The following is a 24,582-nucleotide window of genomic DNA, read 5'->3' as shown; positions in this document are numbered from 1 at the left end:
TGTCTGTCGACCTGCCAGCACTTTCATTTGGTAAGTCACATCATCTCTGTTTTTAGATATATTTTTCCTACGTGGAATGTTTCCCTCTATTTTATATATATATATATATATATATATATATATATATATATATATATATATATATACACACACTCTCTCTGTGTGGGGTTGTCTAACTTTTCCTTCAGTTATTACTACAGACTGATAAACTAATACAACTGGTAAATTTGAGCCAATGTAAATTCTTTTACATACAAAAATTAAATAATAGCATGCATATTACAAATGGTGGGAGCAATGATTTTTTAAAGTCGTGTGTCGTACTGCTGTGGACTCAAAACTGTTTCTTCATAAACAATCAATAGATGACACTGCACTCGTGCACCTTTGTTCTGAGCTGCCTTCATTTAAATACAAGCAAATGACCTTTCCATTTTGAATATGCCTCATATTGCCAGGAAATTAAAATGCCCAGACAGAGAAAGGTGTAGCCTATGATATATATACTGAAGAGCCAAAGAAACAGGTGCACCTGCGCCTAATATTGTGTAGGACCCCCGCAAGCATGTGGAAGTGCCACAGTATGACATGGCATGGACTTGACTAATGTCTGTAGTAGTGCCAGAGGGAATTGACACCATGAATCTTGCGGGGCTGTCCATAAATATGTAAGAGTACAACAGGGTGGAGATCTGTTCTGAGCAGCACACTGCAAGGCATCCCAGAATGCTCAATAATGTTCATGTCTGGGAAGTTGAGAGCCCAGCAGAAGAGTTTAAACTTGGAAGACTGTTCCTGGAGCCGCTCTGTAGCAATTAGGGTCGTGTGGAGTGTTGCACTGTCTTGCTGGAATTTCCCAAGTCTGTCAGAATTCGCAATGGACAGGAATGGATGCAGGTGATCAGACAGGATGCTTACTTATGTCTCACCTGTCAGTCATATTTAGACGTATCAGTGGTCCCATCACACACCAGTTGCACATTCCCCACACCATTTCAGAGCCTCCACCAGCTTGAACAGTCCACTGCTGACATGCAGGGTCCATGGATTCATGAGGTTGTGTCCATACCTCCACACATCCATCTGCTTGATAAAATTTGAAACTAGACTTGTCCAGGCAACATGTTTCCAACCATCAACAGTTCAATGTCAGTGTTGACAGGCCCCGGCGAGGCATAAAGCTTTGTGTCGTGCAGTCATCAAGGGTACACCAGTGGGCCTTCGGCTCTGAAAGCCCATATTGATCATGTTTTGTTGAATGGTTTTCGTGCTGACACTTGCTGATGGCCCAGAATTGAAATCTGCAGCAGTTTGTGGAAGTGTTGCACTTCTGTTACGTTGAACGATTCTCTTCAGTTGTTGCTGATCCCATTCTTGCAGGCTGTTTTTCTGGCTGCACTGCTGTCGGAGATTTGATGTTTTACCACATTCCTGATATTCATGGTACACTTGTGAAACTTCACTTCATCGCTACCTTGTGAGATGCTATCCCATTGCATGTGTGCCAACTATAACACCACATTCAGACTCACTTAAATTTTGATAATCTGCCATTTTATCAGCAGTAACTGATCTAATGACTGCGCCAGACTCTTGTTGTCTTATGTAGGCGTTGCTGACTGCAGTGCTGTATTCTGCCTGTTTACATATCTCTGTATTTGAATACACATGCCTATACCAGTTTCTTTGGCGCTTCAGTGTAGATTGCCAACACACTGCTGTGTTTGGGCATTCTGATATCCTCTGACTTACAGTGCATGTTATACCTTGCATTTATTTTAGACAACATTGCTCTGCAGTGTTATAAGTTAAGGTGCTGTAAACTTGGTATGTAGTTGTGCTCAACTGAAGCTTCATTGGCTCAGATTCCATTGTTATAAAATTTTTCTTTTGTTAGTCTTTTTGCAGTATAGTAAAATAACAGTGGGTTGCAGTTAACATTCATTGGATTGTAAATTAATACCATCTTAACTTGTTTAATCTTCAGCAATACTGTCAATAATCACTTCAATCTGAGACACCAATAGAACTACACCCAAAACGGGGCACTAATGGGCAGGCCACAATGCCACAGGCAATTCTACGGCCATCTTATATGCTGATTCAAGCATTTAAGGCCAGCATTAAACAGCATCTGTCGGTATGTTACCTTCAGTGGATGCAAAGTGTTTGTCAGCCCACACAAATCACATATTGCATGAATGGATCGTTAATATTTGTTTTGGACTTCAGCTTTCTCCCCACTGACTTTTTAGTATGTAGTTCGGTGGGATCGCAGCCTGCTTGCAATGACGGCATTAGGACTTTCAGATATTTTCTTGCTGCAAACTGTATCAAAGCTTATGAAATAATAAATGTTGGAATACCATTGGAAAAAAAAAATGTAGACATGGACAAGAAAACATACTGTAGCACATACGAAGACATGGAAGCATCAGTTACAGACTTGTTGACACTAATACACCATGACACCGCTTGGCATAGCAGGAAACGGGAAAAGAGAAAATGTTTCAGTTACTGCAGTATTGGAAACAAGCATCAGAAGCCATAGCAGTACTACAGTTGCAATCTGTGGCATTACAATCATCACCTCCAGAATTTTTGTGATTCCAATCAGCAAAAGAGCATTGGCAATAATACATAAAGCAATAGAACTGGTATGTCTGCTCTGAATCAGCAGGCAACTTTTTCTCACCCCATCTTGTGGTATTTTCCTGATGTGTATTGGTTCGTAGGAATCTTGCCCCATAAGTAAGACACTGTGTCATAAGCTTTTCAAGAAATTTGGTATGTTAGGTTCTTATTTTTGAAAAGGTCTTGTGTGGTAGTATCCTGGCTGAAATTTTATTAATCATGGCAACAGCCATATAATGTGTAGGTAGCATATGAGTTCACATGTGAGAAATATGAAGTGCCATGCACTGCCTCATTATTATGTTATTTAGTTTTGCAGAAACCCATGACCACAAAGTCCAGTGTTAAAATGAACAGATTCATAAGTAAGCACTGGACATACAGTTGCAACAACCAATTGAAATTGCAGCTGTAAATAAAGAAACAAACTGCCAAAACTCACTATCATCAGAAATGAGAGATCCTGTGTTTGAAATAATGCAGCATCATAATTCAGGATAGGAGATGAGATTAGTTGTAGCTCATACGTGCAATGACCTTGTCCCAGGGGGAAGTATTTGGATGTCTTCTCTTCATTAACTGTTGTCATTTTTTCCCCCTTAAGTATATTGCCAGAAAAGCTTATTTAGGAGATGCTGTTCTTCTTTCTTTGGCACTATCGGCAGTTACATTGTAAACACCAAGTAGATAACACTTTTATTTCTTTAGATTATTATAGTGTTGAAAACAGTGTTTCTTAAGAATGGTTTCATTAGCAGTACCCCCAAAACAGAACACCACAAGTGAAAAGACAACACAGCACTAATTTCAAAATGTAGACACCCACAGAAATTTCATCACCCACAAGTAACACACAATTTCAAATCAGGAAAGTGAACTATGCAGAGAGACCATGCACAGTGACTAAAAAGCAATCTGAAAAAGCCATGAACAAATTGAGACCAGTGAACGTGTTCATTGCTAACATTAAAGAAACACCACTTGTCACTAGGGCATGTAAAAAGGAACAAAAAATGCCAGTAGTAATGTCATCCTGAAGGAGAACATCCTTTCAGTGTATAATAAACAGGTGATAACTATGATTTACTTGCAGTTATTATTATATAACCATCATTGATGCTTTGTTGATGAAAGCAAATGTGTCTGATGAATTGCTTTTCAACTTACAGTACACTTAAGACAAACCAAAACGATAATACGAAGTTCACCAAGCTGAACATTGGGCAGATTTTTTATGCAGCGCATCACAGGAGGCGTAGTTTGTTTTTAATTTAGCTCCTGATGGTTTCATACTAACGATTCCTCTAGGCCAGTGGTTTTCAAACTTTTTCAGTCCATGGTTCCCTTGACCTGAATATAAACACCTGTGGCTCCTTTCACAGATGACACCCAACTTGAAATATGGGGGTAAATAAACTTAAGTTTAGAAAAATGTGAATAAGAGTAGTTATTTGTTTATTAGCTGTTGACAGATCACATTTTAATATTATTACATCTTATACTTGCAACAAAATCAATGGGAAGAATGAGCTTGCTTCTTCATCATCAGTTTCTCAAATTTCAACCCAAGATTGGAAATTGCAACTTATATATTTTTGGCACATTCATTTGTGATCTGTATTATGTGGTGACAACTGTCACTGTGGAAAAAGCTACCCCACATAAGTAGGATGTTACATGTTGTTTCTTTACTCAGGAAATAAACAAACAAAATTACTATTTTTATGAAACCCGTGTGACACCCCTACTTTGAGGTCGTGATGCCCTGGGGAGATGTGACACACAGTCTGAAAACCCCTACTCTAGGCTATCAGAATGTTTCTATGAGAATTGTTGAAATTTAATTGTTAGAACAGACTTGCAGCTGAACATGGCTCAGTGGGTAACACTGATATTAATTTCATCCCATCTTCTGACACACAGAATGAATTCTCGGTGGCTCTGATTGTTGTGTTGCATGCCTCGTTAAATTCACAAGGTGTTCAGGATGAAATTTTCTCTCTGCAGTGGAGTGTGCACTGATATGAAACTTCCTGGCAGATTATAACTGTGCCGGACCAAGATTTGAACTCGGAACCTTTGCCGTTCGCGGGCAAGTGCTCTAGCAACTGGGCTACCCAAGCATGACTCATGACCCGTCTTCACAGCTTCACTTCTGTCAGTACCTCGTCTCCTACCTTCCAAATGTTACATAAGGTCTCCTATGAAACTTGCAGATCTAGCTCTCCTGGAAGAATGTATACTGTGGAGACATGGCTTTGCCACAGTCTGGGGGATGTTTCCAACTGGTCCAACAGTTTGGCACTGGCCATTCATTATAGTTGATAGCTGGTAGGTTGTCATACCAATGTAAGATAAGCCTGTGATAGGACTGGAGTAGGTGGTGCTGGGTTGGTGGACTGGGCAGGCATTGCATCTGGGTCTTCCACAGGGTTATAATTCCTGTGGCAGGGGACTGGGGGAGCGAGTGGCATAGGGATGGACTAGGATGTTGTAGAGGTTGGGTGGGCAGTGGAAGACCACTTTAGGAGGGGTTTGAAAGTGTCATCGGTAGGATGTGCCTCATTTCAGGGCATAATGATAGATAATCAAAGCCCTGACAAAGGGTGTGGTCCAGTTGTTCCACTCCAGGGTGGTGTTGGGGGACAAGGAGGGTGGCTGTTTCTGGTTGGTTCTTGGGATGGATGTGAGGATTGTGTGTGTGTGCGGGTGCGCGGGGGGAGGAGGATATGGCAGAGATCTGTTTGTGAATTAGGACTGGAGGGTATTGCCTGTGTGCAAAGGCCATTGTGGGGCCTTTGGAATACTGAGAGAGGGAGTACTCATATACTGCAGATATGTGTCTCATTCCTGTATGGGATTCATCTTTTGGTGTGGAAGGTTTGGCAGCTGTCAAAGTGCAGTTACTATTAGTAATTGGTGGGTCTGATGTGGACCAAGGTGTGAACGGAGCTATTTGTAGTTTCAGCTGCTGGTTCCACTGATTTAACTGAAAATGGGAGACAGTTTCATTATGCTGGGGTTCTGATGCCTTTTTGAGGTATGCAAGTGCTAAAATACAGGGTATTTCTCGCTTTTGGATAGCCCTCTAAACTGATCAAAATCTCAGACTTGTCGACTGGGAGTTCCTCATGTTACATATTATACTGAATATGATTCATACATCTCCTGTCAGCCCCACATCAGTACCTTGTGTGTCAATGGCCTTGTTGTGGTGGATGAACTGGTTCCTGTCAGATCACCAAAGTTTAGCAATGTTGAGTGTGGCCAGTACTTGGATGGGTGACTATGCGGGTATGTTGCACGCTGTCAACCATTTTCCCTTTTGCTTTATGGCTGAAGGGAGAGGAGGGGTGGTGGTGCAAGGTCTATAATCACCAGTCCTCACGTCAGTGTCCTGGATAAAACTCTAAATCTCTCCACTGTGTCTCTTGAAATGAGGGCATGCGAAATGTTGGTGATCCGTCCATCCTGTTAGGGATGTTAAGCTTGGTGGCCCCCTCTGTGCTATTTGAGAGTAGTAGTCTATTTGACAGCTCTTCAACATATAACACTCATACTTCATGAAGGAAAGGTGCTTAAGAGTACGAAGGGTAGAAAACACCTTGCCAACACAGGTGGTTGAAGTTGCTCTTTGGGGTCTCCCAGCCTGTCATGCCAAATGACTTTTCTTTAGTATATTGTGAGAGTTTTGACAGTGAAAGCTAATCATCATATCATGTTTTGGGGAGAGGTTGGGTGGTATGATAATTAGAAGAAGCTGGTCTTATCTGTTGGAGGTATCATAACCCAGTAAATAACTAGCAATTGTTACTAGTTAAAGTGAAAATAAATGATGTTTCTGTGGGAACTGGCATATTTCATTTTCTGTGGTTGTTGGATTTTTGGCTTTTGAACTGTGATCCTGAAATTATTCTGTACTGAGTTTTGAACCACTACAGGGCATCAGATGGGGGTGTTCATTGGAAACTGGTAGTAATGTGTGTGTTTCTGGTTCAATGGTAGGGAATTTGATCTTAACAAAATCAGCTTGCTACACAGCTGATTGTGGCATAGAAGTGATCTTTCGTTGTCATTTCACAGATGAAAACAAGGGCGGTGACCTTTATTTAAAGTAAAGTATTTGTAAATGCTGGTATGTTGGAATAGGCCACCATAATAAATTCCATGCATCTTTGTACCAAAATGTTAATCCATGACATAAACGATACTGTTGATAGGTATTAGTATTTGTCACAAGCTGCAGAATGTCAATAACCTGAGGAAATGAGACTGATCTGGAATGTGATCTGCTATATAAATTTTGTGGGATGTACTGTGACACAATGCTGTTTCTTTGTGCAAACTATGTTAGGTTTAAGTTTTCAAACAGTGAAGGTCCTGAGTTCAAGTCTCAGCCCGGCACACAGTTTTAATCTGACAGGAAAGTTTCAAAACACTGAAGTTGTTGGTGAACACCATCCTAGTTAGGCCAAAGATGATGGGAGTAGTCTGGCTGTTGTTAAAGGAACAATGCCGACATTCAGTTCTGACCATCAGGCGAAACCTAAAAATTCCTGCATCATGATGTGTAAACTTTGAATTTACATTGCTCCCACCACTGAATTAAATATGAGTCTTCAGTCTTATCTTCTTTTACTTGTGCCTTTGTCCTGTATCCACATTGGGTCAGCGTGGTTTACTATTGGATTTGGCATGCTTAATGTAAGGGATGCCCTTCCTGTCAACACCTCGTTACTCACCCTCCTCCCCTTTCCCTCCACCTCTCTGGGACAGAATATGTGTACCTCAACTGTCTGCTTGTAGTGTTATTTATTTGACAGTGTGTAGACATATTTTAAATATACACAAATCATGTAACTGAGGTGGGACTTGGGTACCAGCCCATTATTCATCTAGTCGGATGTGAGGAACTGGATCCTAAAACCGGATCCATACTGGCCAGCACACTGTCCCTCGTTGTAAATCTGCTGTGCAGATTTGATCTGGGTCCACTGCACCTCCCTGTCCCAGAAGAGGTGCTGTAACATGCATGGCTATTCAGGTGGTGCAAGTCTTCTGTTCTGTCATTATTGAAGTTTCTCTGTATAATGGCTTATGAGAAATTGAGTGGGGTCCTTTTAGTTACTATATGATTGATAATACGGTTTTCAATTTGAACAGCAGGAAGTTGTCTCCCTTCAACCTTATGAATTATTACAATGTGTGACAACAAATTTTCCAGCAAGGTGAGGTTTTTCTTTGGTAAAGTGGTGGAGTGACAGGCACGAGTACAACCATTAAAGTTTCACTACATTAATACTAGCTTCCTTCTGGCGAAGATTGGGGTAAGTAAGCATAAAAAGTCACAGAAAATCTATTCCTTGCTTCATTTCAGTTCTGGGTTAGGCCCTGCCTTGGATGACATCACTCTTGATGAAGCTTAAAACACGCAGAAAAATAGTTATCAGTGTACTGGAGACAAAGCATACCATATTTTACAGACTATAAGGTGCACTTGAATTTTTAAGCAAATTTTTGAAAACGGTAACAATTTTATCATTTTTGTAATAAGACTACAAAGGTAGAATAAAAAAATCTTAGTTTATAAAAGCAAAATGATCTTTAAAAACCATTAAAATCATCTGAACTCCTCCTCCTCCTCCGTCATCATTGTTGTGCCCTACATATATGAGGCACTGAGAACACAAGTCGACTAAACCCAGGGAAGTCAATATGGAGGAAATAGGCCTAACAAAAAGGACTCACAAAGAATGTTTTTCCGTGATGCACTGCAGCCTTTTAACATGCATATGATGTAACTGTGGTTTTATAGAACAATATTCTGATATAGATACATTGCAAATGTTAATTATACAGGGTGTTACAAAAAGGTACAGCCAAACTTTCAGGAAACATTCCTCACACACAAATAAAGAAAAGATGTTATGTGGACATGTGTCCGGAAACGCTTAATTTCCATGTTAGAGCTCATTTTAGTTTCGTCCACCTACGCTCAATGGAGCACGTTATCATGATTTCATACGGGATACTCTACCTGTGCTGCTAGAACATGTGCCTTTACAAGTACGACACAACATGTGGTTCATGCACGATGGAGCTCCTGCACATTTCAATCGAAGTGTTCGTACGCTTCTCAACAACAGATTCGGTGACCGATGGACTGGTAGAGGCGGACCAATTCTATGGCCTCCACGCTCTCCTGACCTCAACCCTCTTGACTTTCATTTATGGGGGCATTTGAAAGCTCTTGTCTACGCAACCCTGGTACCAAATGTAGAGACTCTTGGTGCTCGTATTGTGGACGGCTGTGATACAATACGCCATTCTCCAGGGCTGCATCAGCGAATCAGGGATTCCATGCGACAGAGGGTGGATGCATGTATCCTCGCTAACGGGGGACATTTTGAAGATTTCCTGTAACAAAGTGTTTGAAGTCATGCTGGTATGTTCTGTTGCTGTGTGTTTCCATTCCATGATTAATGTGATTTGAAGAGAAGTAGTAAAATGAGCTCTAACATAGAAAGTAAGCGTTTCCGGACACATGTCCACATAACATATTTTCTTTCTTTGTGTGTGAGGAATGTTTCCTGAAAGTTTGGCCGTACCTTTTTGTAACACCCTGTATAGTAGAATATTAGAAGTTTTGTTGTGGCTTAGTCCATTTTTGCTCTGAGCAGTTTAACATTCTCAATGACAGGTCCGTTAGTACGCTGATTATTCATGCTGTTCATTGCACAAAGTGCATCACAGATTGCATGTGACAATAGGATACATTATTATTATTATTATTATTATTATACATTGTATGCATTACATGTAACATTTTACATTAGTAATTTTAAGCACTATGTTGCATTTCAAAATCACCCACGGGGAATGTTTGTACAGCATTTGACGACACTTTTAAATTTTTGTAAAATCATGATGATGTGGAGGTACATACGGAAGAAAACTGAGCAAATCCTTCTTTTTTGCTTCTGTCATCACATGTCCATTAGGATAAAGCAGTTAAAGAATTTATACCATATTTTGAATCTGTTGGTTGCTTCAAACCACAGCCACTGTGTGTTCAACCATTGTACTTTACAATTGCCACAAGATATTTTTCGATTCGTGAGGTTTCTTTTGAGTTGTTTTGTTGAAAAGAAACATTCTGCATTCATATTGATTACCTTGAACGAATTCCTTTTTGTATCACTCACTACCACATCATTCCAGTGTTCAGGAAGGTAATTATTAGGAAAATAATTTTTTCATTTCAGAATCAAGCAAAGAACCTGATCATTGGGCAGGTACGAGTGTTCGCTAATTGAAAATTTATGGTATATTTCTTTCACAGAGAACTCTGAGCTGGTTACAATGTATTGTTACAGTACAGCAACTTTTACGTTTCTATTCTGGTCTCCACACTGATCAGAGTACATAATTAGTTTTTCAGTTCTGACAAAATTGCGTATGAAATACAGCAAACAGGAACAAATTTCTTGTTGCCCTCTTGACACAATGGATTCATTCGACAGAAACATGTATGCGTTATCATTGTGCGTATTGTGGATGGCAAAGCAATATGTCCACAGCTGACGTTTGTAATAGCAAACTCCAGTTGAGATGAGCGGTGTAGGAAAATTTTTCATCAGATCAAATGTTATCACTGTAACATTACCATCTGATTTGCTAAGCAAAGGATCACTCTGTAAACCTGCCTGTGCATACTCAGATTTTGCTGATGGAATTCATGTTCTGCAATTGACTTCATTCTCTACATATCATCATCGGCAGCTGTTTCTTTTTACCTGCAAAGCATCACATGTTCAATAACGAGTTGGACACTGGTGGTTGAAATGACAAATTGCAGTTTTCGTAAAAAAATTTGCGGAAAATAAAATGAGAAATGGGCATTTGCTCCTCTGCACAGTACATTGAATACATGATTGATAAATTTAAATCTGGTCCTAAATACTTTCTACCATTATTTTTATGGTGCGCATAATGGCTTTCATAAGCGGGAAATTTTTCTGTGAAATGTTTTACTACACCAACTTTGTGGGGAGATGTTTTATTACCGGGTTCAGCTTTACCTCTACCATCGCAAGGAGGGGTTGCTTTTCCCCTTTTATTCTTGAGTACCCTATCAATTCTTCTAGCAGATATGGCTAAAGTGTTCTGAAAGAATATTTTGCACACCCCAGTTTCACACCCATTTGAATTGAGCAAGTAATACAATTTTGTCTTCTTCCTGTGTGAATGTTGCTGACCTACGTAAGACCATGCTTTATTAACAACTTTAATCATGGTAAACAGGAAAGCCGACTGCAGGTCATGGCTGCCTAAATTATAAAACTCATTGAATACTTGTTCCTGCAGTTCTTCGTTGATGTTTTTGTGGCACTCATACCAGCACGAACACTCACTGATTGTCCGCAATTCCTTTCTAGGTACAAGGTTACCCTTACGGTTGGCATACTCTTGACCTAGTGCTCTCCATTCTTTCCCAACATTACGAAGCCATTTATCTTCGTTTCTAAGGTGCATCTTTCCTCGGCTCCATACCACGGCATCGTCGTTTGTCTCTGGCACGTCCTCTGAAAAAATCGTTGCTGCAGCCATGCTCACTCAAGCTTCTCCTGGTGCTACCCTATCGGATGCAAACATCTCTGTAATAAAAATATCCAGCACTCAATGTAATATTAACTACATGACAGTAATGGTCAACGTGGGCATTGGTATCCACAGGCGAAGCAATTGCACAACACGACTCAGCGGGTGATAAAACATTGTTGTAACACACAACATTAAAAGTGATTGTTACTCGAGTACACAATATAGCAATAAATAAAGTATTGTTTGTATTTTGTTGTGTTTTTGTATGGAAAACAACTTGCATTTTGTGAGCAGTCACCGTTCGAGACACCTCTGTATATCTTTGCATATTGAACACATTAGTGTACATTCCACAACGTTATCCGCAAACAAAAGAAAGGAACTCAAAGACAACTAACCTTGCAAGTGCTCATCAAGACTTTTTGCAGGGGCTTCCATGCTGAACAACTGGCATGCTCTACCACGTGGTTCCACGTTGTTCCACGCTGAATACACAAGTCCTTCATTCGCTGGTGTCACGTGCAGTGACAGTGGACAGAGAGCACAGAGCACAAATGGGCTATTACACATAGTCCACTCCTGCTCTCAACAGTGTCTATCTGCAGTTGAGTGCAACAGCAATGTGTACATTGCTAAATGAGACAAACCTTCAGATAAACGAACAGATCAACAGGCATTGCTTAATAATTGTATACTGTTAGCACATCATGTCAGTTCCTCAAATGCACAAAATGTGAGGGTTAATCTGCTTGTGCTCTCAGTGCCTCATATAAGATGGTCTTCACTGACATTGAGAGCATTACTTGTGCCGTGCTTCTTGTAAGATTTAACAATAATGTCTTCTCTAACTCTAGACCATGACAGTTTTATCCACTGACACACTTCTTTGATTGTAGGTCGTTTTAAAGCTCCCTTCAGTGTGACTTCATGTTTGGTTTCATGCATCATCCATTTGTTCCATTCCTCTCTCATGTACACTTTAAATGGTTTATTTATTGAGACATCAAGAGGTTACAATTGTGAAGTAAGTTGTTCTGAAATAACAGCAAGCTCTTTATTTCCCTGTCTCAGTTTCTCTTTCACGGAATTTTTTCAAATGATCAATAGACTGATCTAGCACAAGAAGTGAACTCTTCAATAAAGCACCTATCCATTTCTCCCACACTCTGTTAATCCATAATTTTATACCAGCCTCGTCCATCCAACCCTTCTCATGTATGTGAACACCATCACCTTGTGGTATTTGAGAAGGTTTTGGTATTGTTGAAAATGATCATTGGATTGAGTTTAATGCCATCAGCACAACATGAAAGGACAACAATGTAGTGCATTTTTTATGTCCACATGTTTGTATAGTTACAGTTTTAGCACCTTTATTGGCAACAGTTTTGTTACTTGGCACATCAAATGTCAGAGGAGTTTCGTCCATTTTCGCTGTTTAGCATAGTTACACACTGGTTTTCTTTCGATGTTGAATAATAAAGCGATGAAAAGATAATATTTTCTTTTCTAGCCTGTCAGTTGCGAATGGTTTTTTCTGTTGGTGGGGCCCGAAATGCCACTCAGCTGCTGTTTCCATGATCTTCTACGTATGCTATTACTTTCAGTTTATAGCCTGCATCATATGAATACCTTTTATTTTTTTCCATTATGAAACTAGCTACTAACAAAAATATTGTACTGTTCCTGATAGCACATAAGACAAATCACTTTTAATTCTAGTTCAGTGGCACCTTAAACTGCAGTGACGCACCATAGGCTAGGCAGTGTTCTGGGTTTGTGGTGGTGGAGTGGGAGGAAGTCAGTGTTGGCAAGCTTGTAAATCCCACAACTCGTGTTCGTTGAATTGGTGCACTGCTGCTGCCAGTTGAATCCAGTGTTGCCAGATAGAGATAGGTTTCCTGCAGCATGGAATATATGGCCATTTTTAAGACTGGTGGGAATTTTAAATCAAACACTGGACATTTTTTTTTAATTTCGAATATAAGATGCACCTGAATTTTGAAGGCAATTTTTCGAAGGAAAAAGGTGCATCTTATAGTCCGTAAAATATGATAGTTTCCAAGTATCTACATAACTAACTTTTTTTAACTCACGCTGTCATTGTATTACTTAATATTTTATGACTTAACAAGATGTTAGACTTTTTAATTGGAAACAAGAATGTATGAGGGATTAAGAATACAAGAATACCTCTTGTCTGACAAAGCTTCATTTCTGTACATCATGTGGATCATATTCTGTGGTCAACTACAATTTGTGCCGGTAATACCTATACAGTACCTTCTGTGGACAACATTGTGTTATGTTAACAAGTCTGGATTTTGTGTGTATTATGTAAGTGGAACTGACACAATTTTAAATGGCATTCTTTCTGCTGTAAGACATATGAAGAACTTTGTTTATATTGCCATTATTAATTTCCAATGCTAATGAAGGTAGTCACAAATAAATAAATTGGTGATTTAATATCTATTTGTTTTATACATGGGTGCTGTGTCTGTTAACATATGAAACTTCATTTTACTGTTTTCTTACTTTGGACACAATTTGTTACATAAATTATTAAACAGGACAACATAAGCACAGAGTTATGCTCCCTCAACTAGGAAACCATTCTTGTTATTGGTAGAGTTATAATACTACATAGTAATTTTTAAAATAATTTTCTAAGTGGATGAACCACTCTTCTTACAGTAGTAACTTCTAATTGTGTATTTCAGGTGAAGTGTGCTAATTGTAAAGAAGTGTACGACAACTGGCAGACATTATGTAAAAGTGTAACCAAACCACTACGTGTTGGAAGAGGCTATGTTCACTACTCGTCCAAGTGTAAATTTTGCAAGATGGAGAATAGTATCAGTAAGTGAGAGTATTCTGTTTCTAAGATAGCCATAAGAACAGTGTTCAGTGTCGTAGTGACTCTACAAGCTTTGGATTATTGTTAAATATGTAGTACTGTTATTAAGCACATACACAAATCCACAAAACTATCCTAGCTTTCGAAACTAATGGTTTCATTCTTGGGTAGAGGAGAGTGAGATAGGTTGGGGAAGATGAGACAGGAACGGCATGTCACTCAGACTTTCTGAGCCTATGGGACCTGCATTTTTGTCTTAACCTTCACCAAACAATTATTCTCTCCTCCCTGAGAATGAAACTATAAGTTCCAAAAGCTAAGATAGTGTGGTGTGTTTTTATAGTGCCTATTGGCAGTACTGATATTTTACCTCTGAAGGTAAGTAATGGCTGCCGGTTCTGTCTAGTAATATTACAAGTACATTTATTACTGTCTCCATGTGTGTCCCTTGTACTTTTAGATTAAAATCAGTTATGGAGTTGCTGAAGAGATGAATAACAATTGCAGGAGGAAAAAAAAAAGACAACTGCAGACCCCCCCTCTCACTTTGGTTTCTTATAATGCCAGTGCAATTGAGATGTTACACTCTAACTTTCCTTCTTGATTAATTTTGTTGGTTAATAATCCAAGACTCATAATTTTAGTGGAAATCTGTAATAGTGAAGGAAGGTTAAATATGTTGTATATTTGCGAGTCAGACACAGTGAGAGGAAGAAGACAATGTGACTCTAATCATGAGACTTGGAAAAAATTATGGATTGAAGACAGTATCTACCTTCACGAACTGGGAAAATGTCTGTGTAAAAGTCTGCCTGAACTGTTGAGGTTATCTATTAATCCAAAATAAAGTTACCACTCATTGAGGTCTGAAACAATAATTTACTCAAGCAAAGAATGTCTGCTGGTGTCACAACTCCTATTTTCTTGACACTGACATTTACTTCAGCTCTTAAACACCTGTTGTACAGGTAAATACATTTGCACAAACTGAAACAAAGGAAGCTGGTACCAATACTTCTGAGTTTACTCTCTAAGGAGTACTTCTGACAAAATTGTTGTCACAAAACTAATGGTAATAACTGCTAATGAAAATGTCTGCTAGTCTTTGTAATCCAACAGACAAACAATTGTGCACTGCATCTCAACCAGCACAATCTATTTTCTCCATGAAAATGGAGAGATACAGGTAAGATTAAAAAGAAAGCAAATATCATAACATTCATGGTCTCTGACATAGAAAACTCTAGGATTTTCAAAGTGCTGATGACAGAATTACACAACTCGTCGACTTCGTACCGAATTGGAAGCAGTTGCCGTCCAGGTTCACTCAGACTCTGCGGTTATGGTTTACAGTCTCTATCTCCCTCATGACAGGACACCTACACCCGCTGCCCTGACTTCTCTCCTTCAGTGTCTACTGATGTAGTTGGTGTGTAATCGTAAGCCAGTTTCTTGCAGACCAAAACCTGTGCCTTCGTAATTATGGTTCCCCTATCCACTTAAGTGCCACTTATGGCACTTTCTCTGACATAGATCTTTTGCTCACTTCCCCTTCGGTTCTCCCTTTATTACACTGGTTACCCCAGTATGACCTCTGCGATAGTGACCACTTCCCATTAATTCTCTGCACTATGACCTCTGTGATGGTGAGCACTTCCCATTAATTCTCTTGTTCCCTTCTCACCTCCTGATGGCCAGGTTATCCTGCTGGGCTTTCCATTGCACTGTGATTCCCTCCTATATATTTCCCACGTCATGTTTACCCACTCCTTGTCAGGTTATATTGATGAATTTATCTGTGACATGCCTGATACAATTATTTGCACCACTGGCATTGCTGTCCCCCCACTCATCAGGCCCCTTTTATTGCCAGCCAGTCCTGTGGTGGAGCATGGCCACAGCCATTGTCATCCGTGATCACCATCAGGTTTGGGAGTGCCTTAAGTGACACCTTCCCGCTTGCCTGTCTTATTACCTTTAAATGTCTTCACAGTGAAGCTTTTTAATCATACAGAGCAAGGGGATGTGTTGCGAATACTTTCTCCTCCCTTGGTTGTTCTGTCCCTTTGTCACGGGTATGGGCTACGATCCGCACTCTCCAAGGTTGCCAATGACACATCTTCCACCCTGGTCCTTGCCCTTTCGGGTGGCCTTCGTATGGGTCCATTGGTTCTCGCGAAACACTTGAGACCCATTTTGTCCAGCCACTGTCCTCCTCTGGAAACAGGAAGCTGAAGCTTCCCACTTTTGTTTCACCCCTTGTCACGCAGAATTCTACAATGAACCTTCTACTGAATGGGAACTTCTTCTGGTCCTCTCCTCTTTCCACGATTCTGCCACTGGCCCCAATTCCGTCCATAACCAATGCCTCAACACCTCAATCCTCCACAACAACAATATCTCCCCTGGGTGTTCAACTATATTTGGCTCCAAGGCATTCCCCCCACCCTCAGTCGAGAGGAAGTATTGTGGTTCATGTCCTTAAGCCTGGTAAGGATCCATTGTCTCTTCATAGTTACTGGCCAGTTGCAGGTTTCATAAGGTCTATGACAGCTTGGCACCATCAAATCTTTCTTACACTTAAGGAATGGGGTCTTCGAGGGCCCATCCCAATTTTTATTTGCCAGTTCTTCTCCCATTTAGAGTTCAGGTTGGCAACATTCTCAGTTTTTCACAGATCCAGGAGAATGATGTTCCACAGGTCTCAGTATTAAGTGTCCTCCTTGTTCTCATCACTATTAATGGACTCATGGTCTCTGTCAGACAGTGGGTCACCCCTGCTCTGTGTATGGATGATTTCTGTATCTGGGTTAGTTCCTACTCGGTGACCTCTGTTTGGCAACCGCTCCAGGTTTTCATCATGCTTCTGTGAGGAAATACTAACCTGGTTTTCAATCCCCCCTCCCCCAAATCGTGGATGGTGCATTCCTGCTACTGTACTATGGTCCATTCTGTCCGGAGCTCTACTGCAACACCCAATGCCTGACCATGGCCCCCTAGTTCTGTCTCATGGGTCTTCTTTTTCACAACAAGCTTACTTGGGTGCCCCCATATCTGCTTCTGAAGATTGGCTGTCTCCATAAACTCAATGATGATCGCTTCCTTGCCCACAACTTTTGTCGTTTGGATCATTCGACTCTTCTCTGCCTTTATCGGGCCTTAGTTCTGTCCTGTCTGTACTATGCTTGTCAAGTTTATGGCTTAGCTGTCCCTTCCACACAGCCCCTTTTGAACCTCATCCACCATCACGGTATCTGTTTACCCACCAGTGCCTTTCGCACTAGTGCTGTCGACAGTCCTCTGGTTGATGCTGGGATCCCCAACCCCTTCAGTTCATATGTTCCAGCTCCTGGCTTCCTATGCCTATGCCTATGCCCTTTCCCTGATCACCCCCTCCTATCCTATATTTTTCACACTTCGGGATGTGGCTCACCAACTTCCCACCCTCGGGTGGCTTTACTAGTAGGGTTCCACTTCTCTTATCTCTGCCACAATTTCCATCTTGCTTCTTTGTCCCATTCCTTATGTTTTCTCCCAGACACCCTCTCTTGGTTAATTCCTCAGCTGTGGATTCAGATGGATCTCTTCCTGGATCCGAAAGCCTCCATCGCTCAGGTAATGTTCCTTTGTTTGTTCCACCTGCTCCTACGGAAGTTTCAGGATGCGATTGTTTTTTACACTGATGGCTCTAAATCCACCAATGATGTAGGATATGCCTTCATATCTCCTGTTGGCATGGAACACAGTCTCTTGCTTGCCACGTGTAGGGTGTTTACTTCGGAACTGATGGCCATCTATTGTGGCATCTACTTTATTAAATGGTCCTCCCTCTCCCTAGTTTTTCCATTGTACGGACTCAGTGAGTGAACTTCAGGCTATTGCCCAGTGTTTTTCCCATCACCCCTTGGTCTGTGTCATCCATGACCTCACCTGTCTGGACCCTGCTGCTTGTCCAGTTGAGTTCCTTTGGGTTCCCAGCCACGTGGGTATCCCAGATAATGAGCTTGCTGGTTGTCTGGGTGGGAGGCAGCCCCGTACCCCTCATTCTGTGCAACACTTACAGGGGTGGCTTTGTTGTTTCACATCAAATTCCTTCTGGCTCAGTCGTAGGGGCACTATTGGACCACCATGCCCTGTCTAATAAACTTTGTGTGTTCAAGGGGATTCCCACCCCTTAGTGTTCTTCACTCTGCCTCTCCCATTGGGAACCTACAATCCTCTGCCTTCCCTTCTTTTTATCGGCCATACCTGGTGGACCCTTGGTTTTCACCCTGTAATGAGCCCCTGCTCCCCCTCCCATCCTTTGTAGTTGCAGGGCGCGCCTCACTGAGATCCATATTTCACTGGACTGCCCCTGCCTTTTGGCCCTTTGCTCAAAGTATGCCTTCTCAACTTACTTGTACTGTGTTTTAGTGGACGATCCTCGCATGGTTTACATCCATTCTCAATTTTCTTCATGAGTGGTTTGTCCTCCCAGATTTAAACACCTGAATTTCCTTCCGGAATTGGAGGCCCTCGGTTAGCATTGCCATTGGTTTGGGAGGAGTTTGCCTGTCCTCTATGCTAGTCAAGTTTTCTCCCCATGTTTTGTCTGGTCTTTTTTGCCTTTTTGTTTCCCCTTTACTTGTGTCTTGGGTCGACGGCAGTTCTGGTGCCCAACGTGTGTAGTGCCTTTGGGGTGCCCCGTTCTCTCTCTCTCTCTCTCTCTCTCTCTCTCTCTCTCTCTCTCTCTCTCTCCCCCCCCCTCCCCCCCCTCCCCCCCTCTCCCCCCTCAACCCTCTCCCCCCTCTCCCCTCTCCCCCCTCCACCCCCTGATATGGTATTTGTGTATGAGTTTTTTAATGGAAACTGTAGTCTCCCCCTACAATGATTTAGACGATGAGATTCACTCAAATTTATGGCTATTGGATGAATGTAAAAAGGGTTCGGCACATCAGTTATTCAGGAAGTTATTGTCTGAGCCATGTGTCTAGACCAAATTATGCACAGCTTCTTTGGTGATTATCTTGAAATAAGTTTCTCAATCAAGTATAGTTTTGTTAATTCACTTGCAGGCAGTTTATAGTTTCTAATCAGATTCTTATTGAACAACCTTCAGCTTGGTTATTACAGATGCTCTTACTTTACAAAATACAGCCTCGAATATTTCATAGCAGACACTTATGCTTTTTCTTTTCACTTTTAAGCATTACATAGTACAGGATTAAACATTCAAAAGTCCAAAAAAATGCTTCAAACTGTTTCTCATTGGTAGGTGTTGGAAAATCCTTAATTTATTCTATCTTTGCAGGGTCAGAAAGATCCCATCAAGTGTGATTGTGTATCCCAGAAACTTTCTAAGAATTCGTTCAAATTAAGATGTACTTGAATTCAAAGTTTAACCAGCTACTAAATTTATGGAAAAATTCTCAAAGTTCCTTTTAGGGTTCCTCCCACATCTTGCTGGCTACCAATATGCCATCCATTTACGTACATTATAATTTTACTTAATAATTCTCCTCCCGAGACACCGTCCAAAGTTCGATGTAAAGCTGACAGAGAGATTGTTAATCTGAATGGAGATCTACGGTACCTACAGCATCTGCCTTCACTCTGGTATGTTGATGAGATTCTAGCTCGTAAAATTTTGACAGTCATAATTTGGTGAAAATGATGACCCTTTTCTCCTGGGTCCTATTCTGAACTGCTGCTTATTTCCCTATGCAGCATTAAGCTTATGTGTCTATTGATTTGGCAGTCTTTGTTCATCATATTGTTCTTGACCATGAATTGGTCTGTTATCATTTTTATGATCTAACCAAGATCTTCATTGAAATTCATTGTTTCTGTTATCATTAACCTTGGGTTTTCCGTGGTCTTCACACAGTTTTAGACCACGACTTTCAGTTAAGTAACAAATTGAGTTTGTGGCCATCAAGGTCCCTGGACGCCACATCTTTAGTCTTTCAACCATACCCACAGGCAAAAATCTAAGTCTACAAGGAAAAAGCAAACACGAGAGACAATTTGATTGTTTGGATTATAAATATTACTACCCTCATAAGAGAATGGCAAGACCACATCACACGAGTTACATGTGGTGTTGTCAATAGAAGGTGGAATTCACAAAATCAGCTTTGAAATTAATCATTTAGCTTAGCTTAATACTTTCTGTGAGTATTTGTTTGGGTTACATTCTAACAGCTGTATATCTGTAACGAATACAAAATGGACACATGTCATAGGGAATCTTTTATTTGAATTAGTCTATACTACCACGTAAAATGTTTACTATTTCTCCTGAAGCCACTCTTTTTAGATATATAAAGCTAAACCATATTTACAATATCTCAACATCTACTGTATTCTTTGAGTGCAATGAAGATTTTCATAACTTTCATCATTCTCATTCTCATCAGGGAGGCATATTTTTACCAGAATAATTAGTTCTGATGTCCCTGACATGTTGACATTGTGGCAAAGACTATTTTATTCAGAGACAAGAACATAAGGCACTAAGACAAAACAAACGAGTTAGCAGATAGACTTTCAAGTGATACAAATGGCTATAGTTAAATCTAAATTGAGAATTACTTCTTTTGTCCATTTAGCATGACAAATTTCATTACATTGCACTTTAACTTATCCAGGACAATAATTATGAGTTCAACTTACGTTGCTCACAGTTGTGGTGTTCAGTCTATCACTTCAGCCTCATGTGACTTATTTGATTCAGAAGTAATGAATCTTCAAGCTTAGTCAAACTCTTTGTGGTCATTGTGGAGCACCATGGGTTCTTCGAGTACTACCAAGGTCTGAAGAGATCGGTCAAGTAGCTGACCTGTTCCTTAACACTATTTAGGTGGCTGTTGCATACATTACATAATTTCACAATGCTACTGCAGTTCTGTGAGAACAGTGGCTTTCATCTATTGTTAGATAACACTTTTTGCAACTCTCACAAATTCTTGGTAGTGATGATTTCCTCAAACTGATAATTTGCCATTTCATGTCCATAATAAGATTATCCACTGTGTCCTTTCAAACAGTATTACTCGCTGAACACAACAGACTTTATCTCAAGCTGAGTGCTTCTATCTCAGTTTCCTGGGGTTGCTGTCAACAGGGTGATTTCAGCAATTTTCCGTGATAAGTAATGTACTTTAGTGTTGTAGCATTATATTGCAGGGATACACCCTGTGTCATTGTGATGCAAGTTGCACATCTGATATCAGAAAATAGCCTTCAGCTTCTCAGGAAAAGAGCAGTTATTCATTCGTGTTATGTGCAGCCTTCCATTGCATTTGTTCATGAAAGTTGTAGCACTTGCATGTTATTCGGTTATGCATATTGGATGGGAAATGATTTGTGCATTCTTTGGCAATTTAGTTAGTTCCCCTCTAATTTTTGTCATGGTGTATTGTATGAGCAAGTAAGGCAATAGTGCATAACATTGGCATAATCATTCTAGTTCCTTGCCAGAGAAAAGTGAGTTGACTTCTTTTCCATATGAGAGTTACATAATACCTTGCTGTAATAATTATTTCTCGTTGTACACTTAGGAAAGGATTTGTACTTGTGAAAATATGCTTAAACTTTGCTAACTTTAATCTCATCCCGTTTTTAGGTCTACAGTGCATATAATGAATTGGACTAAATTCATTTTCGCTATCTTCTGTGATGGATACTCTTGTGAGAGTGGTGCACTGTGTTTCCTGAGCAGAGAACATAGATGCAAAATGGATAGGAGATTCATAAGGAGGACATGCACACCAGAAATTACATATACGCTGTCATAATTACGACAAATGGTAAATCTGAGATTGTGGTGTGCCTGTCAATGAGAGAATCACATTGGATTGTTTTTTAATCTCACTAGCAAGAATAATACCAGCACTGTGTAGAAACTAATAAGGCTGTTAACATTTAAATTGTGTCATAGACTGCTGCTGTAGTGTAACAAAGGAGTGTTGCCAGTTAATTTCTTGTTACAGGAGATGAAAAATTTTATCTTTGTGACCGCATCTGTTGGTGCAGGTAGTTACAAAATGAAAACGGGTTGGTCTTTCACCAAAGAAACAGTAAACAATTTTGTTTTGTTCTATGTCTGTAATGGGCTGGGAAGAATCTGTCATGACACTGTGTAATGATACATCATTGGTTGAGATGGGAAAATTGAAAATCAGCAAGATGCTCAATGCAAAGCAAATGCAGTAGTAGTGCATTGTAGTGAAACTTTACTGCATTCTCACAGGTAGTAGATCTATGGTAACATGTAGTGATGATGGCTCTACTACCACTGCAAAACTGTATGGGGATTGACAGATAAAGTAGTAGTGAATTGTTAAAGATTATGGGACACACAAATGCGTAATTGGGGGGGGGGGGGGGGGAGAGAGAAACAGCTCTATATACAGAGGCTTTCCAGTTACCAATTTTTGCTTCAGTAAAGCAAACTTTATTTCACTTAAAAGATTATATATGTTTGACATTGTGTCAGTTTGGGGGTGATCTGAAAGCCATATTACTCTTGAAGAATCAAATCACCCCCCCCCCCCCCCTCCCGGGGGCTCATGATTCTTTCATTAGTTTGTGCGTGGTGCACACAGGGCCCTGCATTTCCTTCACCCTGCCCCTCCTTCTCTATCCTTGCTCCTTCCCTGCTACCACCTTCTCTCTCTCTCTCTCTCTCTCTCTCTCTCTCTCTCTCTCGGTGTTCTGATTTATGTTGACCTGGCTATCCACCTGGTTCCCTGTATTGTGCTCGCATTTTTGTTCATCCTGCCTGTTGTCTTTCAACCTTTTTGGTGTTTAGGTCCCTGCTTTAGGTTTGACCTCCACTTCTAAATTTCCTATTTTTGGTGTGAGCCCTTTGGGTCAGAACTCCCTCTCTAGCGTCTACAGTGTGGATTCCTCTCCCCATTCCTTCCCCTCTTCCTTCCCCACCATAGGCCCCCTCCACCCTACAAGGTCACCAGCACGTGTAGCCTGTCCGTGTGGTGGTGCTGTTATGTACACGTTTGGCTGAGCCCCCTGACAACACAGGGATCACACTACTGATACCTGAGTTGTTCCCTCCCCATGTATGCCAAGGAGTGGTTGCTTGTCTTCTTGGAGCATCGAAATGCCTGGCAACAGTCATTGCGCCAGGCAGCCCTTGATGTGGCTGGGTGGCGCCCAGTGGTGAGAGCCGCTGATAGGAGTGGGTGGTATCAGAGCAGATGCTTGGCGCATGATGCGTATCAAGCTACAAGAATCTGGCCATTCTCAAAAGGCCATATCTTTGAATGGTGAAGGATCATTGAATGCAGCTTTCCCTTCCCTGGCTACACCATGGGGGCAGGCCCAGGCTCACCATCTTGGGATGAAACACTTTCCCCACTACCTCATCTGTACTAGGACGTACAGGACACATTCACCACCACAAAGCCATTGTTTTTTGTAGGGAAAATTGAGGACAAGTTTGGTGAAGTGAAGTCTTTCAGTAAGATGTGGCCGGGCTCTCTGTTGATTCAAGTTTCTTCTGCCGCCCAGTCTGCAGCTCTTAGTGCTTGTGATCGACTTTGCAATGTCCTAGTGCCTTTTATCCCCCCTCCAATCTCTGACTATGGTCCAGGGAGTGATTTTTCATAGGGACCTCATTCCGCAAACTGGTGAACTCCGGGCTAAACTGGAGCATTTTGTTTGACGTGGGGAGAGGGTTCTCAAAGACAACCGCACTGATCTCGACACCTCCATTCTGGCTTTCGAGGGGCATACCCTCCCAGAGAAGGTCAAGGTTGTTTGCTATAGATGTGACATGAAGCTGTACGTCCCACCACCCATTGAGGTGCTTCCGGTGCTTGCGTTTTGGTCGTATGTATTCACTCTGTATGGCAGACCCTGTGTGTGGTGATTGTGGACACCCACTCCCCTTGTTTCAACCTGCACCATGCTGAACCCTATAATGAACCCTACACTGAATGGGAATTCTTGCAGGCTCAAACCTTTTGACATGACACAGCCCCAGGCCCGGATTCCATCCACAAACAGATGATTCAACACTTGGATGTTACCCAAAGGCAGCACCTACTACCCCCTGCAGGTCCGGGATTTAGAATAGTCCCAAGGTATTCCTGCCTGTCCTAAGAGGTGACTAAAAGTAGTCTCTCACATTTCGGCCTTTATGTGATGGTCACCTGTATGGTTTGACCTGCATTTTTTAAAATCTTCCTGCAGAGCGAGCCAATTGGGGAAGGGCACCTTACATGGTGCATCGTATCCATCATGCACTGACACCTATCGCATCCTTCGTCAATGTGGATCTGCACTTATGCCCATTCTCCAATTGTTGGGCGAGGTCACCCTCCTGTGCAGTATCGTTTTCTACACTGATGATAATAATGGACTTGTTTGCTTGGTTGAACTTGAGAAAGTGAAAAGGCGAGGTGTACGTTTCATTCAGCGTGTCCACCCGGGTCCAAGGGATAATCAGGTTGCCACTGGTGCCTTCATCTTGGCATTCG

The 24,582-nt window shown here is 41.1% G+C and overlaps 1 protein-coding gene across 2 annotated transcripts in view; it reads left to right on the top strand.

Annotated features, from left to right (window-relative positions):
* LOC126249615 (UPF0587 protein v1g245604) overlaps window positions 1–24,582 on the top strand; it is a 134,186-nt gene that overhangs the window by 72,427 nt on the left and 37,177 nt on the right. For both annotated transcript variants that reach the window (XM_049951284.1, XM_049951285.1), the window contains one exon: window positions 13,962–14,100. In XM_049951284.1, coding sequence (XP_049807241.1) covers window positions 13,962–14,100 — 139 coding nt within the window. The remainder of the gene's footprint in view (window positions 1–13,961; window positions 14,101–24,582) is intronic.

Source organism: Schistocerca nitens, chromosome 3 (assembly GCF_023898315.1).
Source record: "Schistocerca nitens isolate TAMUIC-IGC-003100 chromosome 3, iqSchNite1.1, whole genome shotgun sequence".
Lineage (NCBI taxonomy): Eukaryota > Metazoa > Arthropoda > Insecta > Orthoptera > Acrididae > Schistocerca > Schistocerca nitens.
Note: the sequence above shows the minus strand (reverse complement) of the source record. Positions and strands in the feature narration are given on the sequence as shown.